At 36.7% G+C, this 24,831-nt stretch overlaps 1 protein-coding gene across 1 annotated transcript in view; it reads right to left on the reverse strand.

The window, feature by feature from the left end:
• LOC306885125 (ribosome biogenesis protein bop1) overlaps positions 1–24,831 on the reverse strand; it is an 89,246-nt gene that overhangs the window by 54,186 nt on the left and 10,229 nt on the right. Inside the window, exon 3 of the mRNA XM_079441471.1 lies at positions 18,302–18,451. Within this exon, the coding sequence (XP_079297597.1) occupies positions 18,302–18,451 (150 nt within the window). The remainder of the gene's footprint in view (positions 1–18,301; positions 18,452–24,831) is intronic.

Below are 24,831 nucleotides of genomic sequence, written 5' to 3' on the forward strand. Positions count from 1 at the left end.
ATTTACTGGATAAGAATTAAAGAATATTTGTACAAATATTTTATACTTTCAATTTCTACCTTATAAAATACTTTAGAGCTTATAAAGAATACTAATATAAATAAATTATTATTAAAAATTGCCATGGATTTATAATATTTTATCAAGACAGTGAGAATCCTGGTTGAGGGGGGTGAATTGACAAGAAACATCTTGATTTTTTTGTGGTTTTGTCATGTTTTCTCTCTCCCCATCTATCCACACACATACACATACACACACACACACACACACGGCTAACTTAGACTTGTTTTGTTTTTGTGTCATTTCTTTGGTCTCAATCTAAAAATCATTATCTTCCAAAAAGTACAAAGAAGTTACAATAGTTGTTACACGGGTTGCTGAAATCGGAGGACAGGAACAAGTGTGAGTTGAAACAGACGACCGAACCGAGGTGGACGGCACAGGAAGTGAGGCCTGTCAGACAGACAGCTGTTCTGTGTGGTGGCGCAGATGGGATTCGCAGGTAAAGCTTTTGGCAGCGGTCCTGGCAGTGTCCACTCCTGACAGCTCCAAAAAAGGGTGAGAGGAAGCTCGGACAAATTTTGTCTTGGTCTTGAGCATCTCGACTCGAGACGTATCACCGTCTACAACCTCCACACCTGCTCGCCAAACTAAAATCACTTCATCTCTCCTTTCAGGTAACTAAAATGAGACTCTGTTTTGTTAAAAAAAAGAGAGAGATAGCTTTATTTTAATCTTTTGACATTAGGTTAATATCATAATTGCAATTAATCTTGTGATTGTTTTGGAGTTAATGTCTAAAACATTCGGCTGCTTCTTAAGAGAAAAAATATATATAAACAAAAGAGCTTCTCATGGGTGATATTTCATACTGAGCTTCAGTGATATTTCAATTCGACCATTGCAAAAACAGCTAATTATTTTACTTTCATTAAACGCCCCATCTGGATTTCATTTATAAATAAATCTGCCGTTAATCTCCATGACTGGAGCAAAAACGGCAAAAACTTGCAATGAGACATACAAGCTCTGGTGTGTCATTAATTGGAGAGCAGAGAGCAGATTGTTTTTCAATTATATTATCGATTGTTTTCAGTTTAAAAGTAAATCAAACTAGTCTGGTGTCAATGAAGCGGTACTTGATCTTTACTGATGGGGCTGTGGAGGTACGCAAGACAAAAAGCAAAGCACAGGCGGCATCCCACTGAGTCTTACCCCTCTGTTCACCCCGGTCTGTCATTCTGTCATCCCCTCATATCTCACAGAACAGCTCCATATCGACACACATGAACCCGGTTACCTGTGCGTCTGACGCAGGCCTCACATCCAGCTACTACAGACATCAACACTCATACAAAAGAATAACAATGACAAACAACATAATCAGCAATGACTATGTATTAAAATATAATACTCGATCTAAGAAAAAGAGAGAACTACCCATTCTAGTCACTCATGAAGATGCAATTGCGAGAGCTCCAAATGTCATAGACTACAGAATAAAACACTTTGGACACCTAAATGGAAAAGATATTAAACTTGAACAATAATATTTGGAAACATTATATTAATAGGAATGAAATATGTAAAATAATTGAGAAGTGACTAATGACACGTTACTAATGTGTGGGTGTACGTTTATATATATATATATATATATATATATATATATATATATATATATATATATATATATATATATATATATATATATACATACAAATTATTTCTTTATGCTATATATTACACATTTTTATAAAAAAAATATTTAAATCAAATGTATATGTAAATATATAATATACCAACATTTAAATATATTTTTATATCTTATATATATATATATATATATATATATAAGATATAAAAATATATTTAAATGTTGGTATATTATATATTTACATATACATTTGATTTAAATATTTTTTTTATAAAAATGTGTAATATATAGCATAAAGAAATAATTTGTATGTATATATATATATATATATATATATATATATATATATATATATATATATATATATACACACATTGTAAATGTAATAAATAAATGTATAATATATAATTTTATAATCAAATTATGAAATAATATTTTCATATTTTAATATACTTTGAAAATCTAATTTAAATACATAAACATAGACAAAAAAATTTAATATATGTTTATATTTATTTAATTTTATATACAAGGCAGCAAATGTGAATTACACAGGGTGAAGTGTGAAGAAGAAATCAATTCTACAATATTTACTCAATTCAGAGAAAAAAGTTGAAAACCAAAACTGTTTATTCATTGGCGAGACTGTCTGTATATTTTGGAAAGGACACAAGGGGAACTATCAACTCTGTTCCCAAACGGACACCATTGTGAGCCAATGCAAATAATCTTCAAATGATCAGTTATCAGTCACTTAATCTGCTAAGAAGTGTCTGAATGATATCTCTGCACAACCAGTGTCCAAACAGCCTTGCATGAAGGTATGTTTCCTATAACCATAAAACAAAAGCATCATTTCTTTTTTTTTTTTCTTCATCATTCAGTCATGCCTACTGCAAATTCAATACCATGAAATGGACTACTTTTGTACAGTAAACCTAAGATATGTTGAACTTGTAATGCTATTCAATTTAAATAAACAGACATCTACTCTACACACACATTCACCAATGTCAAGTTACAAATTGGAAGAAACAGCAAACGAATCCTGAAAACACATTGTCCCCCTCATTACCGGCCTAAACAGTTTCAAAACAGAGCAGGCCGATGACCAGAGCAGACGCAGTTCTTTCCATGAAAGGCTGGATGTGGGGGTAATAATCCAGCCTCCCCCGGGTCCCGCGAGACCGTCTGGAGGATGGCTAACAGATGACAGCTGCATGGGCCTGATTCTTGTCTGTTCAGCATCAGAGCGCTGCTGTCCCGTCCCGTCACATCCGCCTTACCCAAAGAAGAAGGTGCCATGCGGTCGGACAGAACGAACGGATTGGCTCACCTGACAGACCTGCAGCTGGAGACCCCACTTTTAAATTCCCAAATTCGTATACAGAACCAAAAGGCCATAAAAATATATCCCATCATTATTTCTAAAATAGCGAAACCACAAAAGAGGTCGTCGAAAGGTCAAGCGCTCATTACTTATTACAAAACCACCACACCACCCCGATAAATAAATAATCTGCAGATCTTCGCACATGGGCTTTAACCTTGGAGGACACATGTGGAAAGTTTGCGTTCTGGCAACGTAGGTCTCAAATGGGTTTCCCACCTGGCCTCGGAGCATCCGGTACATCATTCAGAGAAAGTCATTATTTATTGAAAATTAAATATCTAATGAGGCCCTGAAGCTTTTCTACATGACGACTCTGGTCATATAACAGAAGAGAAAGCCATCGAATCAAATCCACAAGAGCGAAGCGCTTGACTTTTCCTTTTTATCATTAACCGAAGCATCCCAGTGAGCATTTTTTTTCCCTTCTGCTGTCCTACAAGCCATGAAGAGCCGTTTGCCCGTATGGATGAAAAAGCATATTTTCATTTAAAAATTTGTCGACAGGCCCAGAGAATGTCTGATTGAATGGATCTACGTCAGGAGCTGTGGAGAGATGCTAAACGCCAAAGGTGCTAACGGACCATATTTCTTTTTTCCTTTAGTTGTTTTTTCACCTTCGTTGTACAAAAACATGCATCAAGCTCCTATAACACAATGCGGAAAAAATGTCTCTGCTAGAATACAAGAGATAAAGGCTCTGTTCAAAAACCTATGTGCTGTCTACATAGGGAGCATTTTAAGGGAAATTTAAAGGGACAGTTCACCCAAAAATATTGTCATAATTTACTCAACCTCATGTCATTTTAAACCTGTCTTTCATCTGCATAGGACTAACATAACTGTTCTGATAAAAAAAATCTTTTTTTTTTCTTTAAATTTTAAATATTATGTCAATATGACTTTAAAATAGTATGCATACAGTACCTGTCAAAAGATTGGAAACATGATTTATTAATATTTTCGAATGTATTAAAATGATTTCTGAAGGATCAGCTTTACCATTATAAAAATAAATACATTTTAAAATAATTTCAAATTGCAATATTTTTACTTTTTTTTTTATCAAATAAATGCAGTCTTAGTGAGCATAAGAGACTTCACTAACATGTAAAACTCCTAATGTTTCCAAACTTTAACAATTATTGTATGTATATAAAAACAAATATTAGGGGTGAGATGTTACACTAAATTCATGAGATACACAATATTGGGTTCACGAAAATGATATTTAACACTATTTTAAAGAAATCTTCAATCACAAAATATATGACTAGAAAAATGGTCTTTTCTTCTATCCCCCATTTAAAGTCATTATTGTGTCTGATGAGTAAAGCATTGAATAAACACTACAAAAAATACACTAACTTCAGAAAGAAATATTTTGATTCAACATTTGTCTTGTGTGAGTCACTATTTGTACGAAACACAAAGTTGCTGCCTACATCAAGTGCTCCAAATCAATCACTTACGAGGTTTCGTTTAGGATGCTGTCCCGGTGTAGGCAGTACACAATACAGAGCTAACTAGGTTTTGGAACAGAGTTGTAGTCGTGGGATTTTGAGAAGTCTAGGTTATCTCCTTCCTGTGTTCGAGGTAAACAGTCAGTGCACGCCGTTCTCCGTATCTCCATTCATGTCCTCGCCTCGGGTTCCTGAGGCAGCCCCCGCTGGCAGTTGGTTTCAATCAGGCCTTCTGGCAGGATGCATGCTGGCCCAGCTGGGAGTTGTGCTGAAGACCGGATGAAAAGGAAGTCCTAAAAACTGTGGAATGACAGGTGGCTACTTTGGCTGCTCTCGAAGAAAAAAAAAACAAGCCAGCTTTCCAACGCCTACCCCCCACCTCCACACACCTGCAAGAGTCCAACGGACCGCAGCCTGGGGTCCCGTTTGCTCTGTCTGACCGGCACGCGATTTACCCAAGCGCCTCCTCCCCGTCTGACCCCCACCCCCAGCCCTCTGGATCAACATTCCCCCCTGACTAAGAAAAACACATCCCCGCTTCTCCTTAAATAGACTATTAAAAAGAAATTTCCTGCTGACAACAGCATGTCAGGCCAAGATTCCACAATTTACCAGATCTGTCAATTTGATCAGTCTATTGATTTCAGCGGAGCGCGCTGGGCTGAAAGAAGACCTTTGTGTCCTCAGACAGGAACAGTTTGGAAATCACTTCATCCTCAGAACACAACCGAGACTTTTCAATCCATCCCAGAGTCTTTGGACAACAGCCCGGACGAGTTCTGAGCTTTTGCTGATCAATATTGTTTTCGTCTATTCTCTGAGAACTTGCAACACTGTGGCCAGAAGGGGCAGAAGGGGTACTCTATGCAAACAGGGCATTTACAAATACTTAAAGGGATAGTTCACTCTAAAATGAAAATTCTGTCATCATTGACTCACCCTCAAGTAGTTCCAAACCTGTATGAATTTCTTTGTTCTGCCAAACACAAAGGAAGATATTTTGAAGAAAGTTTGTAACCAGACTGTTTTGGGGCACCATTGACTTCCATAGTAGAAAAAAAAAATCCTATGGAAGTCAATGGTGCCTCAGAACTACTCTGTTCCCCACATTCTTCAGAATATCTTCCTTTGTGTTCAGCAGAACAAAGAAATTCATACAGGTTTGGAACTACTTGAGGGTGAGTAGATGACAGTATTTTCATTTTTGGGTGCTATCCCTTTAACTGGTATTCTCATATGACTGGCAATAACAACTTCAGGAAGATAGTTACCAACATCAAAGGAATAGTATAGGTTAAACAGAAATTAGGCTCAGTGTGCAACAGTTTTTCAGTGGCCCAGAAGTATTTCACCCAATCATGTTTTCTTTTAATAGGGATTTTTAAAAAGTCTTTCTTTGTCCTTACTACGTTTCTGGGCCTGGGAACGTTTCAGTTGTGTTGCTGTCTATGCAGGGTCAGAAAGCTCTCAGATTTCTTCAAAAATATTTTAATTTGTTTTCCGAAGATGAACAAAGGTCTTACAGGTTTGGAACGACATGAGGGTGAGTAATTTTTGGGTGAATTTGAATTTTTGGGTGAACTATCCCTTTAAAGCGTTAATGCCCACTAGATTCAAGGTGAATCACATCATTACAAGCTTAAGTTTGAAGCAAGAAAAGTAGTTAAAAATTGAGCAAAAGTCAAGGGTAAAACTTAAAGGGATAGTTCCCCAAAAAATGGGCATGTTCATCATTCCAAGCCCGTAAAACTTTCGTACATCTTCAGAATACAAAATTAATGAAATATGAGATATTTCTATTCCTCCATTGACAGTCTACACAACTACCGATTTGACACATCAAAAAGCTAATGAAAAGATGATTACTAATACAGATGAACTGAGACATGTTTAAATTTTCTGAAGAGACTCAATATATGACGAACAGATTTAATTGAACTTGTATCAACTTAATTCTCCATAAATGGACGCTCTGCCATGACAGAAGCTGTTTTTTATGCTAAGGTTCACTATACTATATCAAAATACACTTGCTTTGATGTTATGAATTACATTCTAAGACTTTTCAGGACACAACTTTCCATAAATTTGAGCTATAGCTAGAACCACCCTTGCATTGAATGATTCGGGCCTAAAATTTCCTGATTTCCTTTGAAATCAATTTAATTCAGAAACTGCTATTAAAATTTCACCAATAATTACAGAAACAGCAAGTAAATTCTAAAGGCAATTTTAAAGAAAGACTGAAATGTGACTTTTTCCCAAAAATATTAGCTTCATTTCAATTTTTTTTTAGCCTTTAAAACAAAAAAAACTCAAAATTGACTCAAGCGCACAGAATTTGTTGCAGCGTAGTGGTTAGCATGTGTACAAACTTATTTAACTCTGGTGCTCATGCAAGGTTACTTTAATCCCAATCAAATTTTCACTTCCTGTCCTATTTCTATCACAATAAAAAAAAAGTAATACAGCGGACTATACACTTATAGTTTTTTTTGTAGCAACTTAATGAAAATTGTTTGAAAATTGGGAATTGGATTTCTAGTTCCCAGTATGCTTTGCACTAGACAAGGAGAATAAATGTAGAAATTAAGTATTGTGGGCTTTTTCGTTGAAAAATTTCCTCTAACTCAATGTAATTTGTTGGTTTTACAATTTCATTAGAAGTTGTCATTGCTCAAAACGATTGATGCAAACTTCTGCGTTATATTTTAGAGTGATAATGCAAGGCCAAAAATATCTCTAGATACAAATAACAATAAATTAATCAATAATAGAATGAACAGAAATAGGATAGAACCTAAGCTATTGCGCAATCCTCTGCCGTAGCCGCAGCCGCTTCTCCCCTCTGAAACACACACAGGAATACATTCGTTCAGTTTACGGCTCCAAATAGCTTACACGTTTGCTTGACTCCTGCCAGAGGGAGGAATTATTGGCCTGACTCTGATCTGGAAGGTACAGCGTGGGTGTGAGGTCTGTGTGGGGACCAATGGCTCCTGGTGGGATACAGCCCTTAAATCCCCCCTTTACCTTGCTGCATGTGCAACAGAACACCACCCACATTCACTTGAGTCTAATTTGATAAATCTAAAGAGCGGCTCGATCCAATGGATCTGGGAGAACAAAACCGCTCTTTGTGTTTTAACAGCGCAGACGTTTTCGTAAAAATCCATGCCCGTGTCTGCCGAAGCAAAAAACATATTAATCATTCTCTTCCCTGAAACGCTCAAGCGAATGGCGTGCTGGGGGGAAAGACAAAGAGAAGCATAGAAACTACACGAACAACAGACGTTGACGGTGCTTTTAACAAGAACTCGAGAACAGAATACAACTACGGTGCAAGAAAATACCTCAGGCCAACAAGCTACAGACACTAGAAAAGGTCAGAGGTCTATGGTGTACTATACTTCCTACATTTTTAACATTTACGTTGACTTCCATAAAGAACGTTTTGAAGAAAATAGTACCTAAAATCTTCTAGGACTTCATTTTTACCCTAGAAAGCCTACTAGACTGTATTTGATATACTAATTTTTAAGGTCTCAACATGATCAAAACAATCTATTACATGCCTTAAGTAATCTGATTACTTTTAGAGGCCTTTTAGTATCATTCTATAAACTTCCACCTGTTTGAGGTAAAGATTTTTCTTTTTTTGCTGGGAAATGTAAAAAAAAATAATAAAAAATTCAAATACTTAGTGTACTGAATCAAATTAGGTTTACTTAATTATCCATTTATAATTTTTTAGAAAAATTGTGTTAATGTATGTAATTTGATACACCTGGCTTATGAGGAAAGTTTATTTGTTCATCTCTCATCATCACATTACATGATATATTTTGAAACTAAAGAGCCCTGAGCAGAAAACTAACCATTTAAATATTCTTTTACTAAGACATATTGTAAGACATTGTGTAACAACTAATATTTATATGCATTTTATGCAAGTCTGCTATACTATTATAAAGACCTCATTGATTTACATTACAAGCTATTGTTCTTTTTGGCCATATAAACAATTAAAATCCTTTGCATCAAATTGCATATTTTTGGTCAGCCTGGACTAAAACTTAAGAGTTTGAATAAAACTGAAAATAAAACTTTTCTTCCTTGAATAGAATATGAGCTCTATAACATTGAACCATAAAGCCTAATGCATCAAATGACACTCAACAAAAAACACATACCTTTTGTTTAGATTTTTTATATATATTTTGTCTAAATGTTCAATAAACAGTTCCAGTTTAAAACACTAGATTTTTCTGACTATTATATCATATGTCAGGGTTTACAGTGTTAAGTTGCCTTTTTGCTATGTGGGTTCATTTGCCAAGCTGGTTTGGTAGTAACAATGCAAAGAAAGTGAATGATGAGATATTGACCAAGCAGGGTTCTCATTTCACTTGGCAAGCTGTGACTCAGAAGTAGTGAGAGGAGGCGAATGCTCTGCAGAACGCTGAGGGTCAAAGGTGGAGGTGAGTTCAGGCCTCAACCGGTGCTGGGCTGTCAAGGGTGAATAGATACGACCCCCCTGGTTCCTGTTTCATAAATTGATGTGAATATGCTGCCGGAATAGAGTGCCAGGACCTTCCTCGACGTCCGCTTGGGATGCCGAACTTTGTGAATGAAACATCATCCAAGAGAAACGCGTTGACGGCTTTGATTAGCTTTGGGTATCCAGGAAGTTTTCACTGCTCTCCAAACGTACATACGAGTCGAGCAGAACAGATACGGTATTCAGAGACAATGGGAAAGAGGTAATGATAGCCGGTAATTAAATTCTCCTCCTCCACTGAGAGTCTTGAAACCTTTCAGTGCCCATCAAAGTGTGAGCCTCCAATGGAAAGAAAACAACACTGGTAAAGTTAGACCATATCCAGCGATACATGGAAAGGTTTCCAAGCATAGTAAGGAAGGGGGGGTGGGAAATGGGGTTTCTTCTTGGGCTGCACGGTTAATATAGAGAATTAAAAAGTCGTGATAACTGCAAAGGCTGCACCTTAATTACATAAATGTATGAACTGCATGTTTCAGAGTAAAGCGAAGCACTATGTTCATTCACACATGAGCAGCTCATGATCCGCCAGTGTCTGCAGTGTCTCAGTTCATTGCTCTACACAAACTCCATCTCTGCATCCTAGGGCTGGGTGATAAATCGATTTTATCGATTAACTCGAATGTGTAGTTTACATCGATTTGTTTGAATGAAAATCGGTTTTCTTTTTAACATCCGCCGACGCTCCCCTCTGAGCTTCCGTAGTTCCGAATGAGCTCAGCCCTCCCCCTAAGTCATGACTGATAACAAATATTTTTTAACTCTTTTAAACCAAAGCTGAGCTGTCTCATAGCCTCTACAATGTGAGCGTCTGTTGTTGCAGTCTCAGCTATTTTGATGTCCGTCTCTTTTCAACTGTGAAACAACGGCCATGAACATGTGGAAAAACTGATTACTGTTAAATAACTTCAGTGCGCATGTGCGTCCCTACGCTCGTGATCCCATATGCGACTGAATTTTTTTTTTAATATTTAGGATCACCAGTGCGACTGACCCGATGAGCATATTTGTGTTTGTGTTGAGGGAGCTTTAAAGGTATCTAACGTACTTGCGTGTTTTTTCAGCGTTGAGTAATGTATCACACAAAGTGTAGACAGTGCACAATGAATCTCTTATTTACACAGTGTAAGGAGCTTCGTTAATTATAATGGAGTTTTGTGAGATTGCGATGAACTAAGATGAGGGACAGCTTTTAATGATTAAGGGAGTTTGCAAATGTGATATTGATTTAATACAACAGTTCATTAAACAAGAAGTTAATATTAAATGACTTATATTGTCTGACTACAACACTATTGCCTTATTTTTGCTATATTTCATCAACGAAAATAGTTTCAAACAAGTCCCAGCCAAGGTGCATCACATCTCCATTCAAACACAGCGGTGTTTCGTTTATGAATGAACTGCGTTGTTTTTAAACGAATCTAGTGAGTCAATGATTCAGTTACCCATTCATCATACTTCTTCATTCCTGAATGAATCATCCGTTCGAACGAGTCAATTAAATGATTGATTCAGTGATAAAATCAGTGACATACCGCCACCTACTGGTGGTTTTAATTTATTTTTAAGTATCTTTTCTGTTATTTAAATCATTTACCCCCGGTTTCACAGACAAGGTTTAAGATTAGTCCCAGACTAAAATGTAATTCTGAGTTGTTTCAACTGAAATAAACTTGCACTGATTGATCTTAAAACATATCAGTGCCTTTGTTTTGTCTCAAGATGCACCCCAGTAATGTTTTTTTCTAAGGCATGTTAATAAAAAGTACTTAAATGTCCTAATTGAACTATGGCCTAATCCTGGCTTAGTCTAAGCCCTGTCTGTGAAACCGGGCCTTAATATTTCTACATTCAAAATGGCAAATTTAAAACATTAACCTCAACATGAATTTATGAATTTAATTGCACTTATGCATTTTCGTTGTGTTCACGCACTTGTGTGTTCTTCTGTGCCACCTCTGTAGTACAAATTTATTCATTAAATACTGATTTCATTTGACTGGCATCTTATTCTACTTGTTTTTATTCCGTTGTTTTAATTAGAAATGATAAAAAGCTTATTAATATTTTTTTTTTAATTTGAAAAAATAACATACTTTTAATAAAGTTAGAAAAATGCCATTACAAAGGTAAAAACTACCATCTCTGTTTAAAACCTGCAATTGCAGTTATTTGTGGAATTATCTTTGCACGAGTTGTGAATCGACACGGCTCCTCGGCGCGGATGAATCTAATGTTTTGAGGTGGCTGTCAGTCACCGCACCGGTGTGGATATTCACTCTACTTCAGAATCAGACATTCTTCATCTTGGAAGTATGACCCAAATAAGAATTTACCAGAAAATGTAATCTGAAGTAACACTTTTGTTCTGACCAACTGAGATAAAAGCATTAGAATACATCGCGCTACCAACAGTTTTTAAATCTAACGATCACTTGGCTCATATCACATCAAACCATGCAAATTATTATTATTGTTATACTTTCTCAAAATTTTAATGTTAACAACATCAGCATTTCGTGACTGTGTATTTAATGTGTATTAGCGTTACCTGTAGATTACTGGTGACTACGAGTGAATCTCCACTTGTCACAGATGATTGTCGTATGGACCTTTCTGCATTACAATCCGCCATCAAAATGAGAAGTTGAAAAAAGTGAGACAAGGCTATTATTGATCCGCCACCTGCAGCATCCTCACATGCGATATAGCCTAACAGCCGGGACTCATTCTTTATGATTACAGACGTGACGTAATGATGCAAAGATGAACGGTGGCAACCAGCACCACTCAAATTAGAAAACATTATTACAAGCTTACAGCTGCGAATCTAGCTAAGGTAAGGAGATAGTTTTGAAAACTGGCTGGTTATGTACTTTCCCAAAAATTGATTTTGGATCATTTTTAACCAAAAAATTGATGGACTGCAGCTTTAAATACTCAAATCTTTCAGTATTTACAGTTTTTATGTAGTAGTAGTAGCAGTAGTAATAAAAACAAAATACGAAATATTACAATTGTTATTGTATTGTTGTTGTATAATTATTTTAGCCATACTGATATATAATTACATAATTTTGGCCAAATTGTGCAGCCCTACATACAAGCACAGTAAACTGTAATTTTTTTCAAAATGCATTTTAAATTGCTATTGCAGCTTTTATCAGAAAGATTGCAGTTAGATTTCCCCCCCCCAAAATTGTGCAGCTTCAGTTTCTTCCCTAAATTAATCTCTAAGAGGCCAGAACTGCTAAAATTCAAGCTTTTTTCCTTGCCATCAGATTGACCGCAATCATTTGAGATCCCATCTGGAACTCATCAGTCCGACGTTTGGAAATGGCCCAATCATGAAATTAAACTTTGGGATTACCAAAATTTAGAGAGCAATGCAAATAAAATTCACCTCGAGACATGTGGTGTCTTGGTTTCGACAATTTCATATTTCCGAGGAGTGGGTGGCACAGATCCCTGGAGGGGGAGGCTGGGTTCCCTCTTAACTCTGGAGCAATCTGGACACTTGACCAGTCGGCATTACAGGTTGTGTTTATTTTACTTTGTACGGGAAAGCAAACAGGGCTCTTTTTTCAGATGGCGTGGGCTGAAATCTTTCTGAAATCTCTGGGTGGAAATGACAAAGCCAGCCCTTACCTTCCTGAGTGAGATTTGACCACCTGAAGAAACTCTCTACACCGCAAAACCTCCTCAACATGTAATTACTCTGACATCATTTGGGACTGGAGAAAATCGCTAACTAGATCCATCAAATGCTCACCCATGTCCTTCAGCTACAGCAAGAGTCTCGCATTAGAAACCCAACCACATATGCAAATATCCGGCCCTAAATAAGACCTCCCAATTAAAACAAAACAGTTGCCATGCAACCACTGAGGTCAGCGAAAGTTTTGGAACGTGCCTGATTCTACCAAGACTGCAAAGGATGTAAAGTTTCCTCCGCTCATGACAGCTCCTCAGTGGGTCACTGGACCGGAATCTGGAATCAGTCAGTCGATGTGATTAGCAGACGTGACCTCGATCCGCTACCTGTCACTAGAGCTTTACGTTAGAGCCCAGAGAGAGGGCCGTTCTGAAAAACCTCAAAAGAGAATCACTCATCCATGGCTTACCGCATACTGGAAATAAGATTTCAGCTGTGTGCCTGTCCTGCAGACAGCAGAAACAGCGCTCTCTATGGGCAGAGAGCAAACTGACTTTCTGAAAAGGCTAATTTAACACTATGAAAATATATAAAACAAGGGATGTGTGTCATTCAGAATTTAACTGAGAAAGACTTAAATTCCAAAAACTGCATGAAGAACTGTAATTTGAAATTAAATTAAGTAGGAGTAAAACAAAAGATATTCACAAAACTCATTTTAGTTTAATAGAACAACAGAATGACAGGACAACAGAACGATAGAACAATAGAACGACAGATAGATAGAACGATAAAAAGACAGAATGATAGACAAAATGATAGAACTACAGACAGAATCAAAGAACGATAGCTAGAACGATAGATAGATATTTAGACAGACAGATCGAATGACAGAACGATAGACAAAATGATAGAACTACAGACAGACAGAATCACAGAACGGTAAGATAAATAGATAGAACAATAGAATGACAGATACATAGAACGATAGCTAGACCGATGGAAAGACACAACGATAGAACTATAGATAGACTGACAGGCAGAAAGACAGAACAGTAGCTATATAACATACCTAATTTTTGTTTAGTAGATAGATAGACAGACAGACAGATCTAATCCTAAAGCTTCTAAATACTACTGGAACCAATTCAGTCGTGTGTCGATATCAAGCTTATGAACACTTCCTGTTCATCCATGTTCACCCAAAATAAAAGGACATTAGGTCAAATGACATCACCATGCAGGTCTATCTGGTTTTATCACTAATTTCCTATCAAAGTACCCACTTTACCTCCTGTTGCACACTAAAAACACGCACATCTTTCTAGGCTACTGTGCAGGGTCTCAGTCTTTGAGAGCGGTAGCTGCTTGGCGGCAGGAAGCTGAAGTTGCGGCCGGGAGCCAGAGCCCCTTTTCCCCTTAATTCCACAATGTGTCTTCATTCATCTCGAAGAGCACATGGAAAAGCCATTGCGGGGGAAAAGCCCCTTCCTGCCGGCTCGGTCTCGGACAGACGCTGCACTCTCGTATATTCCCTCTTCACTCGGCTAACAGGAAATAGCCCTTTATTACAAAGGGGGGACGTGAGGATGAAAAACGGGGGATTTAGAAGTCTGGAGTTTTATTTGTAGACAACTTGTGCTGAGAGCTGCGAAGGGACAGAGAGGCAACCCAATCTGCCGTCTTCTGACAAGGGGGGCTAATTTAGCGTACGCCAAACAGCCGCGGGACCACCGCCGATCTGTGCGGCGCACGCAGAGATGCCTGACAACATCGCAGAGATCAGGCCCACGAGATGAGAAGTAAAAGACAAGACTGACAAGCTAATGAGTTTCACACCTTCTCGTCTCCATATGAGACAACCAAACTACCTGAAATGAGTGCAGATTAGAAGAGAGGAGCCACCTGTAGATGACTGGAAACGCTATTAGCAATGCAATTAACTAGTTGACTGTTTCTATTATGCTGGTTGACTAGTTTGTTTCATCCAGCTTTTATATTTTTAGCAGCAGTGATGTAAAGAGGATGAAGTTGAAGTACATTTAAAAGTCATGAACATGATTTACCAGACAGGATTTTACAGTGCAAACAGCATGTTGTGTTCTAGTGTGATAATCCAACAGCAATTTGTACAATGCGAGAAAATGAAAAATTATTGGCACATCATGATGCAGCAATACTGCAAAACTCAATTTACTTTTATCTGTACACTGTTTCAACTAAGCGTATCAAATCAAAGCAAAAAATAAAAACCTAAAGTTATATAGTATGTTAGAGTAAAGTTTGATAATGTTTTGTAAATGCTAGTTTTGCTGATTAAAAAAAGTAAAGAAAAAAAATAAAAAATACTGACAATTTTTTATAATTTAAATGGACATTTAGATCAAATTATGATACCTACAATTAAAACAAAACCATAAAAAATACTGTGAAACCACTACAATTACATTACATAAACGGACTCCTATGGACAACTTTCTCATTATTACATATGATCTGCAGTTGTGCACATGAAACTCTTATTTGTTCTTTTATGATAATGCTGATAAATATGAACTAAACTCTTATTTTCTGTTTAAATTAAAGTGATGAAATATGCAAATATGTATAAAATATTAGTAAAATGACCTAAAATGAATACATGGCATAACAAAAACCTCAAAATATGACTGACTTTGACTACAAAACCATAAATAAAAATCCTCTCAAAGAAACTGCACCTCTGAATTCACCCAAAAAGTGGTGCTTTTGTAACAAATTCATTAACTTCAATAGTACATATCAAGACAAATCACTGCTGAAATGGGCTCCTATCAGCAACATTTTCATTATACAGAACAACGCTTTTTATGTTTTTAATATTTAACTACTTCATAAATGTTAATAATTGTCAAATATTTGGTCAATTTATTTTTTCATCATTTTGCTCATTATTGTGAACTAAACTTATTTTCACTGAATAAAAGAAGTAAACAAGATACTACATCTACAGCATGGCAAAACACTCTAAGAAGTTGCATCTCTAAATTCATTAAAAAAAGCAGCATTTTTACATAAAATTCATTGAGTGCATTAGACAAATCATTGCTGAAACCGAGTCCTACGAGCAAGCCCCCCTTTTTTGCTCTTTTTCGATAACACTGATAAATGGTCCACAATAACATAAATGACATTTACGAAGAAAGTAAACAAGCCCAACTTTGATTTCATGTTGTCGTTAAAAGAAAAGAACTAGAGCAAAGCCTCCAAAGACACAGAAATGCAAAAAATGTGAACTTTTACAAACTAAATAATGATTGTAGTCAGCGTTCCTGATGTGTTCTGAACGACTGCGAAGAGGCATTAAAAAGTCACTCTGAAATCGGGGATCTACCCAAGAACAATAACACTTTTGCAAAACATTCCTGGTCGGTAGCAGATTGCCAAGAACAGTTTTGGATGGCTGCTGTGTTTAGGTTGTATGGCCTGGCAAATTATCCAGACCGCATTGTGCCAGGGTTCAATGGTTTTCAATGGAGCATGTAAATTAAAGAGCTGAAGAGGAATTCTTTAATGGTCCTACATGTAAATATGAGACGTTACAGAGCTCCTTACTGCAGAGGTGCATCATGGTCTCCCCTCGAAAAAGCCAATAGAGACATTACAGAAATGTGGTAACGTCTGACAGGCATAAGGGAACGGTATCAAATAATGCAGTTCAGACACTTCCAAAATCTTTTTCCTTTACATGAAACATTACACAACTAACCATATTCCCCTCTACGGAACAATGAAGTAATCATGCCTGTGCAAACGTAGCAGAAAAAGCCACCGCTATATTTAGACTTACTTAAATCATCTTTAGTCTACTTGCCATTCAGAAGATATTAAGTGTCATGTCATTCAAGAAACATCAAGCAATAGATTTACATTATTACTCCTTTAAAGGAACACTTTACACAAACATGAAAATCTATTGAAAATTTACTTGCCCTCAGGCCATCCAAGATGTAGATGAGTTTGTTTCTTTAACAGATTTGGAGAATTTGGAGATTTAACAGATTTTGCATTACATCACTTGCAGTGCAAGTGAATGGGTGCCGTTAGAATGAGTGCACAAACAGCAGACAAAAACCTCACAATAATTCACAAGCAATCCACACGACTTTAGTCCATTAATTAACATTACGTTTGTAAGACACACAAGTAAAACATAAGTAATCCATTCATAATATTGCTTTCTCCAGTGAAAGTCATTTTGTCTGAATTAGGAGAGAAATATGCACAGCTCAAATCACAGTTTTTAAGACAAAACATAAAACATGTAGATTATGGTGATGTTTTTATCAGCTGTTTGGATTCTCATTCTGACGGCACCAATTCAATGCAAATGATCCACTGATGCGCAAGTGATGCTAAATTTCTCAAAATCTTTTCTGATAAAGAAACAAACTCATCTATATCTTGGATGGCCAGATACATTTTCAACAATTTTTCATTTTTGGGTGAACTATTCCTCCAACTAAAGAGTGACTTTGACCTCAGCTGTCATTACCTAAACTAAGAAACCTGAATAAAACTCACTCTCAGTAAGAAACTCCACGAAAGGTGAAACTATGCATTCCTGCCATTTAGTTTTTTTTCTGTGAAATTAAGCTGGTATTTCACACAGTTTGTTCATAAAGTCCAAAATTCAAATTATACATTTGTTATGCATCCAAATAAAAGTCAAAAGAGTTGAAAGTCAAATGGCCATCTGGAAACAAGTGATAGGAGGACAGCATGCAAAGGACATATCGCAATAGATGCAGGTGCACCAACACCTGGACACAATGGTGATATTCAAACTCGCTGAACTGGAAACTGGAATTTAATGGAAATAAGAGTTGAACACAAAAAACATTTCCATGGATTTTCAGTGACCTGAAAAGAAGAAATACATCGAACATCCAACAGTCTGAGACCACAGGTCAACTATTCTTTTCAAATTGAAAACATCATTTTGATTACAAAATGACTGTGATGTTAGAAGTTGCATAAAAATTTGAGTGAAAAGCTGGATTGAAAGAACCATTTCATTACAGCACCACTGGAGCTGACATCAACAAAACCTGATGATCATGTTCTTCAGCATGATTTGAGATGATCCAAGCAGCATCTTTTGCTTAAAGTGCAGAATTGTTTATCATAAAGAAAAAAAAAAAAAAAAAAAGTAGCTAATTTCTGTGTCAAAAGAAAAATGGTTTCAATACATTCTCGCACTTTGTCCCAACAAACATAGTACACTAGTCAACATTTGAAGCGGATCAAAACCTTTCAACAAAGTTGTCCTAAAACCAAAATGCGTTCTTGTCTTAGGACCACTTTGATTAACTTTAACACTTTTACCATTGTAACTATGGTATTTTGGTGAAAACTACAGTTACATGGTGCATTTTAAAGGACAGTGTTTTTAAAATCTCTCCCAGCCATGGACAGCTGTGGAAAAATAGCTTTTAAACTAAATCTGACAGAGTTATGAGATGTTGACTGTTCTGACATGGGATGAGCTTGTCTTGGTCTGCGGGCTGGATGATGGACAGATTCTTACCTCCTCATCGGACGTATCGTGCTCATACTCGTCCACCTGAGAGGAAATCTGGAGGCCACCGTCTCTGCCGGACACAACACTTTCCTCTCCTCCCTCCTTTCCTGCAGCTTTCTTCTTTTTCTTCTTTTCCTTTGAATTTTGGCCATCAGGCTGTACAAAAAAAAATTAAACAACAACATTAGCTGTTTCCAAAACCTAAAATTATGATTCAAACATGGACAAATATTTTCTATAAAAAGTAAATAAAATAGACTATAAAAACTAAGCATCTAAGAAAAAAGTATTTTTTGCTTGTAAGTGAATCCCATTTTTCGTCCATTCCCAATCAAGTTTTTTTCTTTTACATTTCTTACATCTTACTTTTTCCATACCAATTCAATTCACAAGATAAAAATGAATCTTGAATCATGATTCTTTTTTTATTCAAATTATTTATACACTAAATTGTTGTATTTGTTCTATTTTCTTTAAAAAAAGAATCAAGAAAAAATAGAATTAAAAACAAACAGAAAATTTCAACTGTTATTAAAAAAACAACAACAAAAGTTACTAGCATAATAATGGCATGCATCTGGTATGCATCAGGGTTATTATAACTAAAACCACAAAAACATTATTATGTGAAATGAAAGATTTTGCCAAAGGCCAAAGCAATATTTATCATTTGAATGTAGTTAAACATAATACAAAACAACTCAAATTAAATAAAAAAAAATTATTAAAACTTTACAATTAAAATGAAAATGGGAAATACAAAAATTAAAAACTAAATCAAAATATTTTTTTAAAAACACAGTACGTGCATTGAGTTTAATTGTTATAAAAGTAATTAAAACTATGCAAAAATTTAGCTTAAAAACTCTTGATTTAATTTCTGCAAAATGAACTGATATATGAACCGGACAGGTTATCAGATTTTCAGTAGAGGCATACAAGCAGCCAGTTATTTAATGCTGTTGTAGAAAAACATACTTCAGTACAGCATTTTCCAGACACCGTCTTTTTATGGCAGCATAACAGTGAAGATGTTTCAGATATGCGGTTTATTTCATTTTGCGCACAAACTTCCTCTGCGTGATTTACACGTGTGCCGTTGAAAAGCAGTCACCAGAACCTCACATCCTGCACGAGACGCCGGGACAGCGGGGATGAAAGCTCACAGTACCGCCTGTTATTTACCACAGCCCATCAGTCACGAGAAGGCCAAACAGCAGCTTTGAGCCGCAGTGTCTCCCACGAGCCCGAGATGGGGCAGGTGAGCAACCTGTGCTGATTTACGGCTCCTTAACGTCCCGCTATCTCTTGGACTAAGTGAAACACTTCCTCCCTGAAGCCCAGTTAAATCCACATCAAGACGCTCGAGCTCCACGTTCCTGAATACCTCGTGCAGCCCGAGGGACGGCCAATTTTTCCGCTAGCGCTGAAGATCTAAAAACAAGCTGAAACAGAGTTTTGGAAAGGAAGGGTTGGGGGTATGATACCGGTTGTTCTGAGTCATTAAACCGCAGGCCAAATCAGGACGTGACCGGTTAGGATGAGCAGCCGTATCAAATGTATTCAAAATGCATTTGCTGCCAATACAAAATTGTGAGAATCACGAGGACTTGCATCACACCAGTTCATTTTCTCCCTTGCATTGCAATTTGTGAGTATAAAAACATTAAAACAGATGTTTTAGGTGTCTCTGATTCTAACAAACAACGAATCAATTCAAAGTCTGTTGATCCATGAACTCTAATTACGTAGTCATGGCCTAATGGATAGAGAGCCGGACTTGTAACCCAAAGGTCGTGGGCTTGAGTCTCAGGTCCGGCAGGGATTGTAGGTGGGGGGAGTGAATAACCAACACTCTCTCCACCCTCAATACCATGACTGAGGTGAGACCCTTGAGCAAGGCACCGAACCCCCAACTGTTCCCCGGGCGCAGCAGCAATGGCTGCCCACTGCTCTGGGTGTATGTTCACTACTGTGTGTTAGGGATGCGCGGTATACCGGTACTGGAAAAGAACCGGTATATGTTATATTTCAAACGGTATGATATCATTATTTTGCTCAGTTCGGTATTTCATACGCTGCAGTTACGAAATGCACCTGTAGGTGACAGTGCTTCCCAAATTGCTGTGCAACTGGTAAATGTGACAACAACGTGATGGATCAAGCAGATGAAACTCTATCAACGGATGAAGAAATGAATAAATAAAGAGAACAGTAGAAGTGAAATATGGCATTACTTTGGACACAAAACAGGTGAACTAACTGACCTTACTGCACCTGTATGCAAGCGTTGCTATAATGTTGCCACAGGGACACATCAAATCTTTTTAAGCATTTGTCACTTGCTCATCCTGATCTTTTCAGAGAATTAAGAGATCGACAGGTGAGTGCATCATTCATAAATTCAGATATAATTTGAACTTTTATTTACAACTACTGTTTTCTTGTAGTTGTGCTTTTTAATTAAGAATAACAATGAATCCATCTTTTGTTTTAGTCTTAAAAAGTGAAAGATGTATAGATATAAGCAAAACAGACAATTATTACAGACTTTTCTTGTAAAACATAACACCAAGATCGCGAATTTGAAAGTGAAAGCGCACGAAAAGAGGAATTCCTGTTCACAACATTTAAATCACAAATAATACTGATGAAAAGAACGAGTTGAATGTTGAACACTTTCGTTACTATAACTATAAACTATGAATAAAGTTAGCATGCATTGATTAAATAAATGTTGTATCAAAAAAAAAAATAAAAAAAATAAAAAGAATAATAATAATAATAGCGACCAAATTATGTGCTCGTGCGACCAACTGAGAAAGTTAGTCGCAAAAGTGTGCCCAGTGGGAAGAATGAGTCTAGAGCCCTGATTGAGCAAGAGTTTTGCTATATTAATTTTAGTATCAATGACAGGAAGGGCACTGCCGATCGCTAATATGAAGCAAGCGAGAGAGTGAGATTTATATTTAATGCTTTTTCTTGGGCTGAGTCTGAAATCTGAGAGAGAAATAATAACGTGATTTTGAATATTACTTAGACTGTTAGAATAACACTTTACAATAAAGCAACATTTGCTGCATTAATTGCGCAACTTCAGTTGTATTTTTTCCCCCTTCAAACTCAGTCAAAAAGTAACCCATGTTCCCGGTATGTTTTGTGTTACATTTTGAGACATTTTGTTTGCACTGAAAAGATAAGAAGATTTGAATATATTTTGATCTTATTACTTCAGTTAGCCTATTTTTTTTTCTCCAACATAAAAATGTAACCTATGTTCCCTGTAGGTTTTTTGTTAGTTTGATACAAAGGTATTAAGATATGAATCTGTTATTATTATTATTATTACTACTATTATTAATAAATTTTATTTAAATTCACTTATCTTTTGAGGCTGGTTGCTTGTCACCTATGGTATCGATTTAGTATCGATACCGAGGTATTACATTCTGGTATCGTACCGAAGCCAAAATTATGGTATCGAGCCATCCCTACTGTGTGTACACTTGGATGGGTTAAATGCAGAGCACAAATTCCAAGTATGGGTCACCATACTTGGCCACACGCCACTTCCCTTTCCCCTTTCCCCTTTCCCCTTTCCCTTTCCCTAATTCAATTATTCATTTGCAAAATTCAAAAACTCTTCATGCAAGTCATTTTTTTTTTTAAATATCTGGATGTTTTAGTAAGAATATACAGTGATGTTTATAACTTTGTTATATAGCATATATATGAAACACTATCAATTAAAAGGGTTTTTTGGGATGAAATTGGTACTTTTATTCAGAAAGTGTGGATTAAATTAATCAAAAGTGACAGTAAAGACATTTCACAAAAGGAATTCTATTTCAAATAAATGCTGTTCTTTTAAACTTTCTATTCATCAAAGAACCCTAAAATAAAAGTATCACAAATCTTTTCAACATTAATAATAATAAACGTTTCTTGACCATCAAATCAGCATATTAAAATTACACCGAAATCTGGAGTAATGATGCTGGAAATGTAAAATATTTTCAAAAACTAAACCGTTAACAGTAACAGTATTTCACAATATTACAGTTTTTACTGTAGTTTTGGTCAAATAAATGCTTGGTGACCATCAAAAACATTTTTTAAAATCTGACAACGGCGTATTACAATGCACTACTGTTCAAAAGTTTGGGGCCAGTAAGAATTGTTTTGAAAGAAATTAATACTTTTATTCAGCAATGATGCATTAAATTGATTGAAAGTGACAGTAATGTTACAAAAGATTTCTAGATCAAATACATACTTTCTATTCATAAAAACTGATAGTTTCCACAAACATTAAGCAGCACAAATATTTCCAACATTGATGATAAGAAATGCTTCTTCAGCATATTAGAATGATTTCTGAAGGATCATGTGACACTGAAGACTGAAGTAATGATGAAAATTCAGTTTTGCATCACGGGAATAAAATTACATGTGAAAAGAAATTAAAATAGAAAACAGATATTTGAAATGGTAACAATATTTGATAATATTCTAGCTTTTTACTGTATTTTTGATCAAATAAATACAGCCTTTGTCCGCATCTAAAACATTTGAAAAAATCTGATGGTGCATTACAATGCTTAACCTAAATGTGCAGTATTTGTACTGATGTGTGCATAAATAAAACGCTATTGTTAATTAGTTAATCAATGAGTTAATTGAACAGTGTGAGAAACATGCCTTAAGATTTTATTGCACTTTGTTGTTTTTTGTTTTTTTTTATAAATATTTTTAAACTTACAACAACCAAACTACAAATAAAAAGTCACCATATTAGGCCATTTAAGAACATCAGCTCCAGAAAGAAATAAAGGCTGAAAATGGTTAATTTAGAACATTATTTAGCTAAATATCACCAGGCCTAATTTGTCGATGTGCTGGGACAGAGTTTCACAGCTAACCAGACAGTCAAGGATCCAGACACACTCGTTTCCACTGCAAGAGTCCGGTAATAAAGGGAGGATGTGGGGGCCGAGAAATCAGCTTTTGACAGATGATTTGACCAGATGATGTGTGAGTGGCCAGAACAGAGGAGCTCATGGTGTGGATTCGGATTAAAAACAAGCTCTTCAGGACATCTGGGCAGTCGACCGCAAAACTGACGTGGGCTGAAGATGTTGCAAACCAAATGCGCGACGACGAGTGTTCGAGTTTCCAAAGTTGCGAATGACATACGACGCATGAATCAGACGGAGAAATGAATGCACTGACAGGTTTTTGGAGCATGTCTCTTTAAGTCGCACACACACTCAATGTAAGTTTGCACAATAACGTGTTTTTAATGTCTGTTGGCAGACCATCCCAGGTTCCGCTCCGAAAGCCTCAAGTCGCTCATTATTTCGCTTGCTTCCTCTGAACTGCGGTTGAGTTATTGAGTGAGTTGCGGATGGAACAATCCGACGCCACTCATCAACATTCACGCTGATGCTTATTAAGACCGTGGCCTCTCAATTAAACGCCTCAGGATCCGCATCACCCCCCATCTGGCCCTCGCAAGACCCCATAGGAGCAAATCACGTGTGTCAGAGATGGAAGAGGACCAGCCATGTCTGCAGCGTAAGTTGTGCGTAGGCGTACGTTAAAGCGAGAGAGAAAGTTTCATGGTAAGACCTCCGGTCTCTTCCACCCCCGTTCCAATGTCATCTCCCACCCCCTCACGCGGCACGAGCACGGCCACCGCTGGATCAGACACACGGCTGCAGGGGCGGCGGGAATTCTCCCGGGAATCATAACGTCTCCGACAGCCACATTAACTTCTGCCTGGTGTGCATCAGTCAGAGCCGTGAGCAGTCTCTCAGAAGACCCGCAACAAAAGAGCACAGGAAAAAAACACGCCAGAGGGGCAGATTAAAGGGTCGAGACAGGAACAATACATCCCACAGTCTCCGCTGCAACGCCAGACAGAGATTTCAAAGCTGTGAATTTGATAGTGTCACGCGGTAAGTCAGACATCCGCTGGAGCGCAAACACTTTGGCCCTGAATTTCACACTGTAGGTGCTGTTGATCCTGACAAAGGAGAGCAGAAAGATCTGGAGGAACTCCATGAAAACAATTTTGCTCATATGTGAAGGGCCTAATACTATACTAGTAGACCAAATCAGGCCAGTTATTACCAGCAGTGGCTCCTAAATAGGACCACTTTGACACCTTAAATGACGTTAGATATCCCTGGGTTCTTTATGAAGTCTACCAACAGCCTTGACAATGGACAATTTTTGGTGAATTGGTCAAATCTGGTAAAAATTTCCGAAAGGACAGTGAACTAAATAACGAACTAAATAAGTTCAGGTAGAAACTGTTTGCTCATGGTTCAAGTGTCATTATCCTGTCTTGACTAACCTCTGTAAAAGTCATTTATAAATGATTTCAAATCATTTAAATTTTTTAAAACTTTCTATTAATTAAAAAAAAAAAATGTATCAAGGTTTCCACAAACACATTAGACAGCACAAAAATTTACATTATAATAAGAAATTTGTCTTGAGCAGTAAATAAGTATATTAGAATGATTTTT

This window comes from Barbus barbus (assembly GCF_936440315.1).
Source record: "Barbus barbus genome assembly, chromosome: 19".
Classification (NCBI taxonomy): domain Eukaryota; kingdom Metazoa; phylum Chordata; class Actinopteri; order Cypriniformes; family Cyprinidae; genus Barbus; species Barbus barbus.